This window comes from Symphodus melops (genome assembly GCF_947650265.1).
Source record: "Symphodus melops genome assembly, chromosome: 4".
In the NCBI taxonomy this organism is placed as follows: domain Eukaryota; kingdom Metazoa; phylum Chordata; class Actinopteri; order Labriformes; family Labridae; genus Symphodus; species Symphodus melops.
In genome coordinates, this window is record NC_136694.1 from 14341772 (window position 1) to 14360058 (window position 18287).

At 40.2% G+C, this 18287-nt stretch overlaps 3 protein-coding genes across 3 annotated transcripts; 2 read left to right on the forward strand and 1 right to left on the reverse strand.

Moving 5' to 3' along the window:
- Nucleotides 1-440: 440 nt before the first annotated feature.
- Nucleotides 441-2853, forward strand: cdab (cytidine deaminase b). The gene is made up of 4 exons (XM_079340719.1): nucleotides 441-657; nucleotides 1519-1630; nucleotides 2116-2173; nucleotides 2306-2853. The coding sequence occupies exons 1-4, from the start codon at nucleotides 459-461 to the stop codon at nucleotides 2444-2446; spliced, it is 510 nt and encodes a 169-aa protein (XP_079196845.1). The 5' UTR covers nucleotides 441-458; the 3' UTR covers nucleotides 2447-2853.
- Nucleotides 2854-3232: 379 nt separating this feature from the next.
- On the reverse strand, nucleotides 3233-13094 carry LOC306822017 (dnaJ homolog subfamily C member 16-like). The gene is made up of 15 exons (XM_079340710.1): nucleotides 12476-13094; nucleotides 12209-12275; nucleotides 11913-12058; nucleotides 11626-11801; nucleotides 9941-10125; nucleotides 9680-9784; nucleotides 9203-9361; nucleotides 8899-9029; nucleotides 8497-8674; nucleotides 8129-8311; nucleotides 7936-8012; nucleotides 7724-7804; nucleotides 7479-7568; nucleotides 5177-5347; nucleotides 3233-5085 (listed from the first exon to the last, which is right to left on the reverse strand). The coding sequence occupies exons 1-15, from the start codon at nucleotides 12664-12666 to the stop codon at nucleotides 4602-4604; spliced, it is 2424 nt and encodes an 807-aa protein (XP_079196836.1). The 5' UTR covers nucleotides 12667-13094; the 3' UTR covers nucleotides 3233-4601.
- A 316-nt stretch (nucleotides 13095-13410) lies between these two features.
- b3galt6 (UDP-Gal:betaGal beta 1,3-galactosyltransferase polypeptide 6) lies at nucleotides 13411-16781 on the forward strand. Its single transcript, XM_079342365.1, has 2 exons — nucleotides 13411-13760; nucleotides 14252-16781. The coding sequence occupies exon 2, from the start codon at nucleotides 14262-14264 to the stop codon at nucleotides 15279-15281; it is 1020 nt and encodes a 339-aa protein (XP_079198491.1). The 5' UTR covers nucleotides 13411-13760; nucleotides 14252-14261; the 3' UTR covers nucleotides 15282-16781.
- Nucleotides 16782-18287: the final 1506 nt, after the last annotated feature.

An 18287-nucleotide genomic window follows, 5' to 3' on the forward strand; every position in this document is an offset into this window, starting at 1 on the left:
TTCTTTTTTATCTTTTTATATAATGCTTTCATATAAACTATACATATTCTTATTTACGATTGATTTAGCAATTTATCATTGTTGCTCTACAAGCCTCTATTCCTTGACTGACTTTGAGGTCAAAGAGAAGCTGGACTTGACAATAAAAATGTATTTTCCCAAATCACATTGTCTGTAATTCATCTGTATAACTATGATAAACACCTTGTCAGACAGGTGACTTACAGCACGCTTTCTAAAGCTCCTCTATAATCATGATGTCTGCACAAAATGAAAGCTGCAACAACAGAGCTGCTCACATTTCCACATGACAACATGTTGACATCCCTGCGAGTGATTGGCTATGACTGCTCCCTCTCCCCCACACCTTCACTCTGCCCTATTCACATTTAAAGCAGAGCACCACAAGAGACTCATTCACTGACACACAAATACAGACAAAGACCCAAATTGAAAATATGGAGTGTGTGAAGTTCAGCGGGGATGTGATGCATATTAAGGAGCACAGCTCCAGACACTTGTCCCAGGAAGGAGCTGAAGTAGGAGTGAAGGATCTGATCCAGCGGTCTCAGGAGGCCAAGAAGCAAGCCTACTGTCCATATAGCAAGTTCAGAGTGGGAGCCGCTCTGCTGACCCTCGACAACTGTGTGTTTACAGGTAAAGTACAGATGAAATGTGTCTCTGAATTATTTTATTACCTGAAATATTTCAAACTAAGGGTTAGGATAAACAGTCAAGTTTACTGAGACTCTGTCTATCTTTATTGACAAATATAAACACTAAACTCTTGTCTTTATTTCATTGTTTTTAAAAATCTATATACAGCTACATACATGATAAAAGTTAACATTGACAATCAGGGAACAAGTCAGATGTACATTACTGTACAATGTGTTTGAGTCAGGTCTTATATTTTAATTTCTTAGGTCATGTATGTATTCTTAGGTCATGAATGTTGCTGAGGATTCATGTAAATCCTCAGCAGCATTCATTTATTTGAGGAAGATGTTAAACATAAACTTGATCATAGCTTCATTCCGATACACTAACACAGACGCAAAGTGCAACATGTTGTATTTTCACAGGCTCATCAATAAACCGTTACAGGGCTAACTCTTTATCACACAAAGAGGTTTAAAAAATGTAATCACATTTCTCAAGACGATTAACAAATGCTCACTTTCCCATGGGCTAAGATCATCCTTTGTTATTACAGTACCTGTGTCGCCTGTGTTGCTTACACAGACAGGGATGTCAAACCATTGTCAACAGTCAGGAAAAAACAGCTCCCATGTCCATTGCTGGACTCTGCAAAGCCTAACCTATCACGTGTCCCTGGGGGGGGGGGGGAGGCAAACAGCCCTGAGAGCAAAGACTCATTGAGTAACTATTTGACCAGGACAGAAGTAAATAGACAACTAGTTCAATGGTGAAAAGGTCATTTCCCTCCCCTTCATTTTTCTTTTTGAATTTTAGCTGAAGAAACTCAAAATAGCTCATGACATGTTTTTCTTGCAGGTTGCAATGTGGAGAATGCCTGTTACAACCTAGGCGTGTGTGCTGAAAGAAACGCCATCTCAAAGGCAGTGTCAGAGGGCTACAGAAGCTTCAAAGCCATTGCAATTGCAAGGTAACTTCCCCTTTTCAGATATTAAAAACCTTTAATATGAAATGGGAGTCTTCCCTGTCTTGCACAAGCCCACATTCTACAGTATTTCCAAACCATAACTTACTGTGCTGTACTTGCGAGTCCTTTTGCACGTCACCAAATTGATCAAGCGTAACCTATTACATAAGAGAAGGCACATGTCCGGATTATGTAAAACTTTTGCTCAAATATTGACCAACAGGTGAGACGAGAATAGGTTGGATATGAATCTTGGTCAAGCAGCAGTAAGCATGATACACCTGTGATTTTAATCATCTTAGTGATGGCAAGATATTTTAATTTCTATTCATTAGTCTATTCCTATTAGCTCTATAAACTAACAAAACATGTGATGTAATGAAATGTGTGAACCTTCTTGGATAAAAAAACAAACAAAAACAAAACTAAATTCTGATTCCAGAAATGCAGCCCTTTTATTTGTTCCCCCCTTCATGTCTTCTCCGTAGCGACCTGAATGATCAGTTCATCTCCCCATGTGGTGGCTGCAGGCAGTTCATGAGAGAGGTATGATAAGTTTACTACAGCTGTTAATTCCATGAGGACAATTCAGTTTGAACACAAAGCAGCTGCTCAGACTACATTTGTTGAAGTACTTAACTACTTCCTGTATTTCTTTAATGGGGTTTCTTCTGTCAGTTTGGGCCAAACTGGTCCGTGTACCTGTCCAAACCTGACAGTTCGTACGTGAAGATGACTGTGAATGAACTGCTGCCTGCCTCCTTCGGCCCTGAAGACCTGTCCATGAAGAAAGTGTTCGACATTCCCAACGAGTACTGAGTCGGGCTTTTGGTGCAACGTACATACAGAAGTGTTTGGTCTTTGACCCCTATGACTTGTTTTGTGTTTCATGCTGCTTAATGTCAAGCAGGACTTTATTTATGGTAAATATTTGTTTTTGTATAATCTGCCAATTGGAACAGTTTCATATGCTCCATATTAATTCTATGTACCCTTTCATCTTAATAAGTCATTATGAATCCCTGTACTGACATTGACGTTATGCTTTCTACATCGTTTGGATTTTGATATCTGTTAGTGTCACAAAAACAAAAGAACGTTTTATCACATTATCTGTTTTAAAAGAAGTTTATTAAATAAGTTACACTTCATTTCTTACAATTTCCTGTGGACACAGATGAAGTTCAAAGGGCATTAAACAAAAAGGATTAAAAGTTACAGTGTAATATTGTTTAAGCAGCAAATGATTCCATTACAGAGCAGAAGAAGAAGAAAGAGGGGAAGACACATTTAAGCTGCCAGTGCAAATGCCCTTAACATTTATTAGTGGGTTTAAGTCTAATTATTTCATGCATTAATGTCTACAATAATTTAAGGGGAGAAAATAGGGAAAACATAATTTATTGTTTCTCCCTGATTCAGACAATGGACTTAAAAAGAACAAGCCAGATCAAACAAAGAGGCGGTTTAGAACATTATGATCACTGAGTCAATATATTTAACTTTATCATAATTCCACTTGGCCCAAAGCATATTCAAAACAGAGCACTGGCAAGAAATGCAAACCTGATACAAGGTTTAAATCCGCGCCATTTTTAAAAAAATGTGAGATGTAAAAAAAACAAAAACATTTTGTGATTATTGCCACACACAGTGATGTGAAATTGTTCATTTTGTTTTCAAGTTTAACTGAAGGCTACTTAAAGTAAAATATATATATATTAATAACGTCAGTCTCCAAGCCTTTTTTTCCCCCATTTTAACCCAGGTGGAGATCTGATCACGTACATATAGAGGTGAAATCTCAAACTGAGGGCCATGCTGCCAGTAGTCAGAATTCAATGTAAAGAGGTGTTGAGGCTTAAGGCAAATTTTAGAGATCAGTTGTTCAAAGACTTAACTAGAGCAAAAGTAAATTGCACGCTTTAAGATTTGCCCTTGTGAATGTACAGAGGCAAATGTTAAAAGATGATCAAAACTAATATTACTGGTATTACTTTTACTGATATTGCCTGTAGCCCATACATACTGCACACAGACACATTCCACACACATACAGCAAGCCACAGCTAACATCATTATCAAGATGACTGTAGACTGTACAGGGACAGTAGAGACAACTCCAGCAGTCACATAGTAACCAAGATTACTTTATGTAGCAGTAGATGGCAAACAACCAGAGATGGCTGCTATGAATGGGCCAGCAGGGTTTAGCTCCACCCTCTTTTTAAACAATATATCTCCACGTAAGCTTATGTTTAAGAGCCCAAACACTGTGGCATCATCATCCATTTTATTCATTAAGGTAAATAATTAACAGGTGTCATCCCGGCTAGCTCCCATGATTTGCTTATCGTTTGGGTTTTATTTGGGTCAGCCCATAGGCCACCAGGTTTTCTCCAATGACACATTTGTATTGTTACACTCTGTAGAGAGGCTAAGAAACTAGATAAGCATCTCATCTAGCCATTGATGGTTCCTTAAATTATAATTACAGTGATTGCGAATCTAATTCTGTTATCCCGCTAATGGTCATTTTCTACCACGAGTTAGTATGCCTGAGTATGTAAGAAAACTAGCCGTGTGTGTGTGTGTGCGTGTGCGTGTGTGTGTGCGTGTGCGTGTGCGTGTGTGTGTGTGGGCTACAGCTCAAACTTAACAGGAGGATATGCTTGTTGTTGTATTTTGTTTTGCTTTTCAACATCTCTGTGCAGAAGTCATCAAGCAGCTTAGCTGTTGCCTCTCTATGCGTTCTTTGCAGCTTTTAACATGCAATTAAATGCATTTTAAATGTCTGATTAGTGCACAAGTCTAATCAGTAACTTTCTATCTGCTCCACACTCGGTAACAGATAAATAAATAACATTCTGCAAACAGCATAAAATTGTTCAGTGCAGCAACCTACGTAAATAACTTAAAGAGGAGGTGAGACCAAAATATCTCTGCTACCCTTCGTACCTCTGTCACTGTAAGCTCAGCTCTCTGTGGAGAAGTTAGTTGTGGTTTCATCCAGAATAGGCCATGCAGGGACCTGTAATCTGGGCAGTGTGCCCTCCATTAGCCTCTCCATCCACAGTCCCAGCCTGTCAAGCTTGTGGTGGACGTCAATGGTGGTGGCCCTACTGGAGCCTCTCTTCCCTCCTGCCCCATCCTCCCTAGAATGAGACCTGGACCTCGAGTGGGAGCTGGATCTGGACCTCGACCTGGACTTTCTCCTGCTGTCAGAGAAGAACGAGGTTTCTGTTGAGTCGTTGGGGTCGTCCCCTGTGAACACAGGTCTAAAGAGACAGAAGTATTTCTTGTGGCCATTAAGAGCCAGAACATGGCCAGAGTAGTCTGAAGACTCCTCGTCCTCCTCACGGCCCTGGTCCTGCACGGCAGAGGTTGAGCGAAGGAGCGATGGCATCCAGTGACGGTGCTTATCAGCATTGAGAAAGGAGAAGTGGAGATTCTGAGTCCTGTAGAGAGAAAGGTTTAGGATGAACGAGTGAAGATAATAAATGAGGATGGAAACTTTAAACAAAAATGAAATGAAGCATTGACCCTTACCCGGAGAAAGAGAAAACCTCCTTGGCATATTTCCTGAGCAGGGCAGTCTTGGAGGCGTTGGTAAGCACCAGTACAACGTTGATGTGTCCCGGCCTCAGTTTGACCAGGTTGCTGGTGTAAGTGAGGTCTGTCAGCTCTGTAACTTCCACAAAGTCCTTCTTAGGAGGACGGCTGTATGGACCAACGAGAAAAACAGAGGGAGGTGACAGTGAAATGATATGTGCACATACCATGAATAAAATCCCTGTTTGGTTCAGTTGTGTAAGGATGACTGGTGAGGGATTTTAAAATACATCGCTAATGGCTTGAACTCATTTATTTTCTTTGCGAAGAATTCCGTTAAAAGTTTAGCCAAACTTATCCTCACAAAGCTCAAATAGAAAAGCATTTTCTGAATAGTTTCAGCGCCGTCTGCAGCACATTTAGCAGAAAGTCAGAGCTAAGTTACTCATTTAGAAAAGCAGTCTTATGCATGCCTTTGTAGAGTAGTTAAAAAAGTAAGTAAATGAGTAATGACAATGCTGGAAAATGTACTGAACCATTTGAGTTATGGTGCATGCTACGTGATCTGGGAAGTCAGACATTCTGAGTTGGAAATTTGGAAAACCTTCAGTAGTTTATTTTTTAAATCCAACATGGCTGCTATGTACACCAACAGTAGCATTTAAGTTCAAACTAAAGTGATTATTAGCAGCTTAGTCATCTTTTTATGTAATGAAATCAATCACACAGATAGTGTTGTGCAAGTTCGATCGGTGGACATGTTGTCATGACATTTTTTCCAAACTAAGTATGTTGTTATCGTCAGGTGTTAGCTAACAAAACAAAGGTACTCCTGGAGGCATCCATGTTTCTTGGCCAACTCGCAACTTGAACACGATAAACTTGATGTGAGCACCTTTAGCATTTTCCCCCAAAGTTTCAAAATCAGTAAGGCTCTACCAAACATCATCAAAAGGTTTGCTGTTTTAAAGAATGATAATGATTAAAACAGCAATCTCTGGATTATCTCACAACAGATGCCAGTTTAAATTATTAATTATTAAATTGTATTTTCAAGCTTCATATCTACCAACTCTCATGTCTCTAGATTATTTTTGTCTGCCTTTGGCTCAGACTTTCACTGATGAGTGAATGACACTTCATAAAGAAATGATGTCACAGTGGAAAGTTCAAAAGAAAAGCTGTGATGAGTAATCTGAGTGTAAAGCACAACCTCACAGAGAAGCAGTGTGCATCATTTAGCCGTAGATAAATACAGATCCTTGGCCACATCCGTACTATCTTCTGCCATACTTTCCACAGATTTGTTTACTCTCTGTAAATTACACCGCAGGTTGGTTTCAGAATACATGAATTCATTATCACTATAATGCTGCTGAGTCATGTTTGATTTTTAATCAGGAGAATTCTTGTGGGACTATATGAGGCTGCTTTGAAAACTCAAGGTTGTGCTTCATTGTCAACTACAAACGTCCCCCCCCCCTCTGTGGTCCTGCCGGTTGGATAAACAGCAATTTAGGGGAAGCGCAGCTACAGGAGGAAGATGCAGGAGTCTGGAAGAGCCTGAAAACCATCTTAGGTCACAAGGACTCCAACACTGAACTTGTTGGGGGATCAGGAGTGGGTTAACGACCTGAACATTTTCTTCAACAGATTTGAACAGCCACCCCTCCCCCGACCCCTTTCCATCCTGCTGCAACCATCACCACCGTCTGCCCTCATCCCCACTGCTCACCACTCTGATCTCATCAATGGACCAACTGCAGTTTGCCTATCAGCCAGGCATCGGGTCTGCTCCCAGTAGATCACAACACACACCCACAAACCAGACAATCCATTCCTACCTCTTGTGTAATGATAATATCATAAGATGTCATCGCCACCTATCTTATTTGTATTTGATTTGCATTGTAATAATAATTTATGGGCCCACATGTGCAACAACATCTCCATCCTTATATGCACTGTGTGCATGACAGTGTTCATACAGACTTACATATTTCAGTTACTAGCTTTTTTTAAACTATTTTTTAATGCACTTTTTATTACATTTTTATATTTTTATCCAATCTAATTTTGTACTGTGATTTCTTTCTGCTATCCTGCTTTGCTGCTGTAACACTGTAAATTTCTCCCTTTGCGAGATGAATAAAGGATTATCTTATCTTAATTTATGTGAAAAATGAGTTCAAAACACACATTTGGATGTTATTAATCACACATTTTCTGTCGCGAAAGAATGAAGCTGCAACCTTTAGTGTCAGAGTTTCTTGCTTCAATCTCATTTGACCTACGTTACCTTGTGGTATTAGCTCGACTCGAAGCCTCCTCCTCAGTTTGTGGTTGCTCCTTCGGTTTCGGTTTACGAGGTTTGCTTTCGCCTGGCTCACTTCACAAACATCACAAATAGAAAAATAATCAGTTTGGATATCAATAACGTTCCCCTCTATGGGCCAAATCTAGTCTGCATGTGGCTCAACTGGAGTCAAAACCACGAAAGATTTACAATACAAGAAAGATTGTGAAAGGCAACACCACTCTCACCTGAAGGCCTGAATGATGACTGTGCCAAACAGAATGAAGAGGGCAGAGAAGATCAGTGACAGGATGGGCATCATCTCTCGCCTTGATGAGGGACACATGACACATGTGACGAGTTTAACACGTGGGAGACGATTCATGCCATAAACAGACAATAACAGGCTTTCTTTGCACTGAAGAAACGAAGCAGACTTTTGAGGGGAGTGTTATCTCACCAGTTTGAGTAGAGGAGGTCATCATATACTTGAAGGATGTAATCATAGGCAGCGTTCATCCACTGAATTATAAACATCTGGAATGTGGAATATCCAAAATAAAACATGGGCATTAATCAAAAAGGTTCCAACTTCAGGTATGTGAGAGCCAACGCCACATAGAAGTAGAAAGTGTTGTGTCCACAGGACTTACTGGAGCCATTTCGTTGTTGAGTTCCGGCAAGGTGGCGTCCAAGGTCAGGTAAGTGGGGTCTTTCTGAAGGAGCTCCAGCTGTTCGTGGAGACGGTACTTATCCTCCTCGCTGCCATTCCAGCCTCCACTAACAGAGCGGTAGAGAACCCTGCCAGCGTGGCTCCGCCTCTCGAGAAGCACAACCTGTAAATGATGTAAAAATTCCGTTTTATGGGGGTTTTGTTGTGGGTAGCCTAGTGGTTAGTGCGCATGCCCCATGTTCGGAGGCTATAATCCTCCAAGATGGCTTCTTTCACAACTTGCTTTGATTTCTTAAACTTTAAATTGTAGTTATGTCATGCATGTATGTATGCTTTATAACCACTGACCTGAGGTGAGAGCACAGCCTGATTATGGAGCAGAGTCTGACAGAGAGGCTGCTGGTGTCGCTGATAGACGTACGCAAACCGCAGCACCTCTTTACTCTTCGCTGACGCAAAGTCAAGGAAGGCCTTATTGCCCGAGAGAAAGGCTTGGTCCTCCCCTGTGATCAGCAGCACACAGTACCTGCAAAGATTTCAAGTTTATTAAGAGGTCACAGGATTTTAATTCAATTCACAAGAACCTGGTCAAGCTTGTTTCCTTTCTTTCTATGACAAAATCAGTGGGAGTAGAAAAGGAGCGGTGAGGCGATGAAGACGCATTATCTTATTATACAAGACTTTAATGTCAGCGAGGTATTAATAGCAGGAAAAAAAAAAAGCTAGGACTCTGCTTGTGAAAATTCTTACTTCCTCCGACGGTGAAACTGCTTCACAGGACATAGCTCATCAAAGAGCTGCTGGTTGACCAGACGTGGCACCTGCAGGAACTTGTTGTTTGAGACAAACTCGTCCATGATCTGTCGCTTCATCCCTCTTGCCTGAAAGAGAAAAAGAAAGCAGAACATATTTAGGGACTCAATTTATATATATATATATATATATATACACACATACACATACATATTAACTGTTGAAAATTCATCATTTTATCAAAATCAAACATAATTCTGCCTTGAAGAATGACAAGGACAAAACGCTGTAATGGATGTACCTGGATGATGTCCACAGGCTTCTCTGTATCCTCCTTAAAGAGCAGCATGGTGGGGGCGTATGTGTTTATGTTGAACTGCCGCAGTATTCGAGTGCTGTGTGTTTCACCTTGATCCACGTAGCCAAAGCGCACATAATCTCTGAAGGCAAACGCTGTTAACTGGAGAGTGGAGGTGGGAAGATGTGATCCTTAAAATACTTTTTTATCTACACATATAAGCTCTTTCATATTAAGCCTGTTCCAGAGACATGCTTGTGAAAAGACAAATCTGATAGGTTGAAAATGTGTTTTATAGTTAGACTCAACTTATGTTCTGTTGTTATTATTGATGATTTATTAGCATTAGGCTTAGTCAGAAATGCTTACAGTTCATTTGAAAACATTAAGGATAGTATTCTGTATCTGCAGGTGCCCTCTCTGCTTTAGCATTAGGTCTAACTGGTGCAAAAAAAGAGTCTCTGTGAACACATCACTTACTTTGTACAGTAGAGAGGCAGAAGGGACTTGGTCAAACAAGAGAACACTGGGCTTATTTTCAGCATGCCAGTTATCCAGAAAAGCCACGTAATTGTTATCCGAGACCTGAAAAACAATGAGAAGTAGATCAATAATTTATTCTCGCCAGAATGGATTTTAAACCCTTTTTAAAGTCCCAGTACGTTATTTATGATAATTCCAGAAAAAAAAATTAGAGTACAACTCCTCAAAAGAACAACGCATGTCGTCAGAGGCATTTACCTTTTCCACCAGTTTCTGGGGCAGCAGGTCTTCTATAAACTGTCGCAGGTGCTCCCGAACCACAGCCTGATGGAAGAAGGTCACTCTGCCGTTGACCAGCCCTATGATGGAGGGTGCACGATGAGCTCCCAGCTGGTTGGCCAGACGCCGCTCATAACCCAGGTCCACAATGCCAATGCCAACACCTATTGTAGGAGTAAAAAAAAACAGACTGGTATTGTATCTGTTACAGTTGATCAAATCACATGTTCTTTCAATAAAGGAAATAAAACCACCTGAAACAATTTCATGTTTATTATTTAAGTGATTCTGGATAATAAATCCTGTCAAATCTAACACGGAGACAGCTGCCTTCCTCTTAATACTTCTGGTGACAAAACTGTTCGTGTCCGTTTTTATAAGAATGCTCATATTGAAAGAACAATGAAACTGCGATTTTTTTGTGTTCATCCCGATATAGACAACAAACTTGGATCATGTTCTAAAAAAACTCCTGTCTTTCACCAAACATCCAGCAGAAAGTCTCGTCTTTAACTTTAGTGAGAAACCGTCTAATGGATCAGCTCCATAAAAAATGCATAGATTCTGTTTTTAGGGTTTTGCAGAGTTGTGTTTCCATCCAGCAATATATTTAAGCACCTGAGAAAACAAGCCAACATGGCATAAAGTTGCATCAGAGGTTATTTTACTCTTTAGTTAATGATGATGAAGACATAAAGGGGTTCATTGTTTTTTCGTTTTTTAAACTGGACAGTGGTTTATAGCTGTCAAGTACAAAAACTTCACTTACAGGGTGTTCTCAGTAATTAACATGAAACAAGCTGTCCACAGTGCAAACAATCCCACCAAAACTGAACATTAGTAGGCTAGCTTTGTAATGGATGTTGTGCCAAAGCTGCCAGATTAAATGACATTGTACAGGTGTGCACATTATTTATTTATTTTTTAAATTTATTTAACCAAATAAAGTTTAATTGAGATGAGAAATCTATTTTACAAGAGCATCCCAGCAAAGACAGGCAGCAGCACAAGATATAAACAGTGCAAAATCATTTTCGATGATTAGGTTACACCAAATTCAACATACGACTGTATAAGGCCATAATGTGTCCTACTTCTGTTCTGTTACTCTTGTTGTGGCATTTTGCCCCAAAGTAGCCAAGTCAGTTTAAGCATTTACTAGAATATATATTAGGACAGAGTTTCTAAAACTCATTTAGCTAAGCTATAGAAAGCTTTGTGTATGAGCTAACCCTATGACACATCCCGATGACTAACAAAAGGTCCTCTGGGTTACATAAATATGCAGGATATTTTTCAAGAGCATAACACTTAACTACGACAGAGCAAGCATGGGATTAAGTATAGTGGGAACCTGTAATTGTACTTTCACTTTGCAGAATTAACTCAACAACTTTAAATTCATCCCCAGTGTGGGAACGTTGTTATTTTGTGTTTAATTCATCCAATGGACAAATAAACCCTGAAGAACAATTAAGGAAATGACTTTCTGTAAAGCATCTTAACACTTACAATGACATGTAACGGCCTGCCACTGAGCAGACATCAAACTTATGTTGTGACACATTACGGATGGTAACAAACAGCCCTGACTCAGAGTGTGTGTGTGTGTGTGTGTGTGTGTGTGTGTGTGTGTGTGTGTGTGGAGAGTTATGGGAGATTACCCAGGGGCTCCAGCTCCTGCACGGTCTCCTTCCACACAGGCTCCATGTGGATGCATGCAAAGCACCACTCAGAGGTCACTTTGATGAGGTACGGCCTCTTGTGGCTGTCTGGAAGGACATCTGTGTTAAACTGTGCGTGGTGAAGCAGGTACTTGCTGTCTGCAAAGTCCCTGGACCTGGAGGATGGTTGGACACAAGACAGTTAGCATCTATATAGACTACAGGGAGCTGTGCTATCAGGCCACAACAATTCATGCAACCAATAATTAGTAGTCAACATGGAGTACCTGGGGAAATGGAAAAAAGACTCATCGAAGTAAAAGCTGTTGTGAAAGCCGCGGAATCCTTGTTGCTGAGACTGTCCGTAGGGCTGGTTTTCATCCACCTGGCCATAGCGGTCAAAGTTGGACCTCCGTTCCTCATTAGACAAAATCTGTAAAGTAAGAGGACAGACACATTTTCTTTATGATTACAAAGAGAACATAACACAGAAATCAGACTGAGTAAGCACACACACACAGAACATTTTTCTTGTCCGAGTCGTTCGCAGGAAACAAAACATGCTATGAGACATGTCACCCACCTCATATGACTTGGAGACCTTGATGAACATGTCTTCAGCTTTGGGGTCCTTGTTCTTGTCTGGATGCCTAAAAGAGTCCACATGTTACATCACAAGTCATAGCTGTGCTGCAGACGGTTAGGAGGTTGTCAGTTCAACATTTTACACGTGATGATAAAATCACAGTGGTTAAGTGAAAAGGGACCATCTACAATTTCCAAGATGAGATGGCCTTTTGGGGGGGGGTGGACTTTGGGGGGGGGGGGGGGCATGTTGTCAATCACTCACCATTCTTTGGCGAGATTCTTGTACGCCTTCTTGATTTCTGCTTGACTCGCACTCCTGCCGACACCAAGGATTTTGTAGGGATCGGATTCAGACGATGTGCTCACCATATGTACAGCCACAGTTAGCAGAAAAATGGCGAGCAAGGCTAGACATGTCAAAGAGTGTCGGCTGGTTCTCCTCATAGCGTCCATCTGTCCTCCTCCTCCAGCCTTGAAACAACTTAGATCCCGAGCTGCTCGATCAACCTTATAAATGTACTCTGTGACGATCAAACCTAAAGGTTTACATACTCTGCTCGGTTCACGTCTTCAATGTTACGTTGATCACAAACGACATGCTAGCGTCTTACTACTACGATAAGGCCATTTATTTTTTCAGCAAACGCATTTCGTCAGTATCACACCCGCAACTAAAGGTTCAGCTTCCGCTTATGTATTCAAAATAAAATTCTATTTGCAATCTAGTTTAATATCTGTTTTTAAATCAATTCTGAATAAATTGCAATAAGGAGCTATAAAATAGATCTAACAAACTGTAAAACACAAAAGATGTGGAGCTTTCTGGCGTGCTGTATGTGCCACATATACAATGGATAAACAAAGCTATAAACAGCATTGAATCACAGTTTGAACTGGCAAATGTTGATGGTGTTAAAAGATACTATGCTGCAAGTAAAAATATATATCAGACATCGCGTTAGGGTTGTAAATATTTCGCGTAAATACATTTAAATCGCTAGCGCAGGTAAATTGTGTGCTTTTATTTTGAATCATGCAATTCATGTGAATGCCATTTGGTTGTGTATTGACTTCCGAGTATAAAATAAAACGTCTTTTTTATTATTATTATTTTTTTACTTATATTGAAAATGTTACAATTACAGAATCTGACATGATCTTTGTACATATTTCTTTCTTTCTTTTTTTTTTTATATGTAGTCTGAGCTTCACTTCCGTTTCCGCTGTTGTCACAGTCATACAGAACTGATTTGGTTTCACACCATGAAACAAAAAAAGATGAAGTCTTCGATACCTGAAACATATCACCCATCGAGCGATTAAACCGGCTCTCTGTAACCTGCGTAGTCGGCAAAGTTTGACCATCTGGTTTACATGTCCAGGTGAATCCAACATGAGAGACTTGAGGACGTTTGCATCCTGTGGAGTCAGTTTACAAAGTGCGCAGAGGGTCTTATAGCGGTGTTTAGCGTTAGCTCTGCAAAGCTGCCGTCTGTGGCCCATTTTGGCTGTTTCACACACAGGACCGGGTCTTTGAATAAGCTCAGGTAACTAGCACATATTTATATTCGCATTACTGTAAACACGTCTTGCTTAGTTTAATACAACACAGTTCAAAGATGATGATCATGCAGTACAATGCTGGGTGTGCAGCTGACACGTTGTTGCTGCTTCTTTCTGTTATCCTCCTCAAAATCTGAGATTTGCTTGTGCTCATTATTAAACTCTAAATAACAGGTTTTAAAAGGGGCTACTTATAGTTCATTGCGCAAACTAACACAACACATAATTTTCTGATGTTAATTAATGTTTGTTTACATCTATAATAATTAATGGCAGCCTAAAACAATCAGAAGTGCTCTATGATCAATTACTGCAACATCCCTAAACCACATATTTACTATATCAAACAATAACAAACACAAAGTATGTAATTAGTGGCCTGTTACCTTTGCTGTTTTTGTTCTTCAGCTTTGTTGTTCATTGCTTGAAGCTTCCAGGTCTCATTTTTGTGTTTGCGTTTTATATTTCGTTTCAGATTCAACGCCATGCATCTGTTACGTCTCGTGTGCCGTCACAAGACAGCCCTGGTCATCGGCACAGTGTGCAGCTTTGCTGTAGTTCTGGTTTTCTTGGCCAAATGTACCTCAGAAACCCTAAAACAGGGCCACCAGGATCCACCAGGCCTTGCCCCTCATGCAATTGCATTGCAATCCCATCCAGAAAATCATAATCCCCCCTCCACATCTAAAGACTTGTCAGCATTGCTGGTGGTCCTCATCACAACTGGACCAAAGTACACGGAGAGGAGGAGTATCATCCGCAGCACCTGGCTGGCCAAGCGGGATTCTGATGTGCTAGCCATGTTTGTGGTGGGAACTGAGGGGCTTCCCAATGAGGACCTTCAGAACCTGAACACAGAGCAGGGGAGGCACAAGGACCTGCTCTTGCTGCCTGACTTGCATGATTCTTATGAGAACTTAACACTAAAGCTGCTGCACATGTACTCCTGGCTGGACCAGAATGTGGAGTTCAAGTTTGTCCTTAAAGCAGATGATGACACTTTTGCTCGCTTGGACATCCTGAAGGAGGAGCTGAAGGGGAAAGAGCCCAGTCGATTATACTGGGGCTTCTTCTCAGGGAGGGGACGAGTGAAAACAGCTGGAAAGTGGCGGGAAAGCTCATGGGAGCTTTGTGACTACTACCTGCCCTACGCACTGGGAGGGGGCTACATCCTCTCTGCAGACCTTGTACATTATATTCATATTAGTGCAGGATACTTAAAAACATGGCAGAGTGAGGATGTGTCACTGGGCGCTTGGCTGGCACCAGTGGATGTTCGCAGAACACATGACCCACGCTTTGACACCGAATACAAATCACGCGGTTGCAACAACAAATACGTGGTGACACATAAGCAGAGCTTAGAGGACATGCTGGAAAAACATCAGACTTTGCAGCGTGACGGCAGGCTCTGCAAGGAGGAAGTCAAGCTGCGATTGTCCTATGTGTATGACTGGAGTGTTCCACCGTCACAGTGCTGCCAAAGGAAGGACGGCATTCCTTAAATATGTTATTTAAACGAGACTCATGGTACCCCTATTTAATATTTCTCTTGTCTGAAAAAGTAAAGCAGTCATATTTTTCAGCCGAGGAATTGCATTTAAAGTTGTGAAATGGGTCCCAGACAAACGTGTTCTAAAACGACAAAAATGTTCTAAAAAAGAAATCAGAATTTCCCAATCACTTTGAATGTTTGCAAAATATGTTCAGCAGTTGAAAACAATTTTTATATTTTTTTAACTCTGTGTAGAGTTTCAGTTCCAGTAAAACTAATATAGGTATCATCTATTTTAAGCAACACCTGGTGTTGTCGGTTTTGGATTGCAGTGGAAAAAGCAATGATACCTGTTTTCTTCTTACAGAATCAAATATGGCTTTTACAAATCTGACAAGTGGCTCTAAACAGTCCGCGTGGTAATATATTCCAAGGTTTCATTGCACAAAATATTTTCTGTTTTTTTCTTTGACAGGGAGGTGGATTGTGGGATTTAACAAAGTTCAATTCTAAAAAAAAAAATAATTTGATTTTTAACAGCATAAAACCTATTGCATAGTCGGCCCTCTTGTTTTCCATCTGTTACTAAAGAATAGACCCCTAAAACATGTTCTCATAGCTCATGAACTAACGGACTAACGGATCCTCTTGCTTACGAGTGATCTCCCTTTGGCCCGGTTCTGTGGACCCATACTGTATGAATGTGCTCCTTACGGCTTATTTACCTCATTTGTTCCTCTCCCTGAATATGTCCACACATTATGACATATGTTTCTAGATTATTTCGATATCAAAGAAAATACAGGGTAACCCACGGGAGACTCTTACCCTCCCAGGATGTGTACTTCTTTTCTTCTCGAAAGACATTTTGCATTTGTATTTAATTTATTGTTAATTTATTGTGCATCAAGTACCTCACACTGGTATTGATATGGGACTGAAGAACAGTGGCTCTGGTTGCTACTTGTGATAAAAGTTTTGTATTTATTAACTGCTTGGGAAAGGAAATGTTCACTTTTCAAATGTAAAACATTTTTTTACAGTCAATGATACTCAAGAAGATGCCATGTGTCTTGAAGTGAAAAAAAAATGGTTGAATGTTATTCAACAGGCCTTCTTCTTTGTTTACTTCTACATGTCCAAGTTACTCTTAACACTTATAACTCTAGATCCAAACCTTTTCTGACTTCAGGTGTCAAGTTGTTTGTTCATGTTTGTTTCCATCAAATGAATTTTAAGTGTCTACTTCTTTTTTTATTTTCAACACAAACTTTTTGTCCTCATTACAAAAGTTGTGTCCTGCAATGATCAAATGGTGTGAAAGGATGGAGATGTGTATTTTATTGTTGTTGTTTTTTTTTACTGCTGTTAAGTTTTTGTCATCATCTTCTCGCTGTTGTCACTAGCAGACTTGGATTCAGTACAGTACAACTCCAGTTCGGTGTTTGTCTTCTATAAATGGTCAGCCTCCTTTGCTGTTTGATTAAAAGGTATACATGTATACTTGTGACTCTCATATGTGTTGTTTGTATTATATGTCAGTCTAATGCACACATTGAAGAATTGTGGTCAAAACGCTTCTCTAAATAATTCTCTAATACAACCATACATATGCAGAAAGGATCTTCCTCATGGTATCATGCCTTGTCTCAAATTAGACTAGTACATTTTGATTATTTCCCTCACTAATAGTTGACAATCGAGAATGATGCGTCAATCAACCAACATTATAGAAACATTTCTGACCTCTATGTTGCTGTTTATTCTTATCCAGTAAGTCTTACTCCAGTAAGACAGGGAACATCTCCATGTAAACATCGTCCAATAATTCGATTTAATATTTACAGATTTCTCTATGATTGCTGAAACATAGAGTAAATGGGACATCCCATTAAAAGTTGATCAACCATGAAGAGCATAAATAATGAATAACTTCTATTAAGTGCTATTCTTCTTTCAATGCAGGTAGTTTGAAACACATTTTTTAGGGATCAACCCAAATCTGTTCCTTATACTATAAAGAAAAGGACCTCAGCGTAAGTTCAAGCAGGAAGACCACTTATGTCTTTCACATCGTTATTCATATCTTTACTCTAACCTAGATCACTCTCCCTACTACTTGCTCTGGCGATCAGCTGATTGTGGGTGTTTATTTAAATAGTTAACCAACCAGTTTTGGACAAACTTTCTCAACCAGTCATCCTCCTCTGCCCCAGTCACCTCCATCTCAGCTCAGCAGAGTCCAGATTCTGACTCACAAAGCCTCACAGCCTCCATTCCTCTTCACCACCACCAGTGTCTAGACTTCATAGGGGGGTACCTATCGTGCTGTCAGCCTCATTACTCCTCCTTGAGAGATAAACTGGGATCCTGTGAGGTGTTGAACTGTTAATGTGATCAGTGTTAAACAAATCTAAACAAATCTAAGAGAATTGTCTGATTGAGACACAATGCAAAGAAATTGCTGATCTAGACATCTGGAGATGCTTTGGTCCACTGAAATAATGTCACGTGAAAAAAGTAAAATGGTACGAAGTCAAGGCCACTTTAAGTCTATTCATTTATGTCTGCATCGTTCAGCAGGTGCTTCGTATCTGACCTGATAAGAGACAGCAGGTACAGTGCTCAGTATTTTCACACTTTCTGTAGCAGAATAGCTGTAGATGAAGCTCTATGTTGATAATAGCTAGGTTGGGACTGGGAAGCTTCCAGGTTTTGATGTGGTCACCACTCTGTTGTAGTGCTTACTGTATATCAGCTAGCATACAGTCAGGTTTAATGTAGTTTTAACTGTAACTGAATACAGAAGTAATAAAAGTTGTTTAAAATCATGGTACTGGTAGTGGTAGAGATACATTTCCCTGATAAGGGATGAGAGCCATGACTCTGAATCCAAGCCATGTCCTGACTGAGAAAGGAGAAGTATTTAATTGCAAGATTGTGTAAAGTATGCTGGAGATAATGTGATATCAAATACCATCAACGACAAAAGTTGGTTAAGTAGAGAGTAAAGGAT

Bases quoted from the DNA above. Each gene is read 5' to 3' on its own strand.
- b3galt6 (XM_079342365.1), top strand. From the start codon at position 14,262: ATGCATCTGTTACGTCTCGTGTGCCGTCACAAGACAGCCCTGGTCATC.
- LOC306822017 (XM_079340710.1), bottom strand. From the start codon at position 12,666: ATGGACGCTATGAGGAGAACCAGCCGACACTCTTTGACATGTCTAGCC. The intron at 10,126-11,625 runs GTAATCTCCCAT...CTCCTACAATAG, and splicing joins GCAGGAGCTGGAGCCCCTGG to GTGTTGGCATTGGCATTGTG. The intron at 7,805-7,935 runs GTGAGATAACAC...TCCCTCATCAAG, and splicing joins GACCTCCTCTACTCAAACTG to GCGAGAGATGATGCCCATCC.
- cdab (XM_079340719.1), top strand. From the start codon at position 459: ATGGAGTGTGTGAAGTTCAGCGGGGATGTGATGCATATTAAGGAGCAC. The intron at 658-1,518 runs GTAAAGTACAGA...TTTTTCTTGCAG, and splicing joins CGACAACTGTGTGTTTACAG to GTTGCAATGTGGAGAATGCC. The intron at 1,631-2,115 runs GTAACTTCCCCT...TCTTCTCCGTAG, and splicing joins AAAGCCATTGCAATTGCAAG to CGACCTGAATGATCAGTTCA.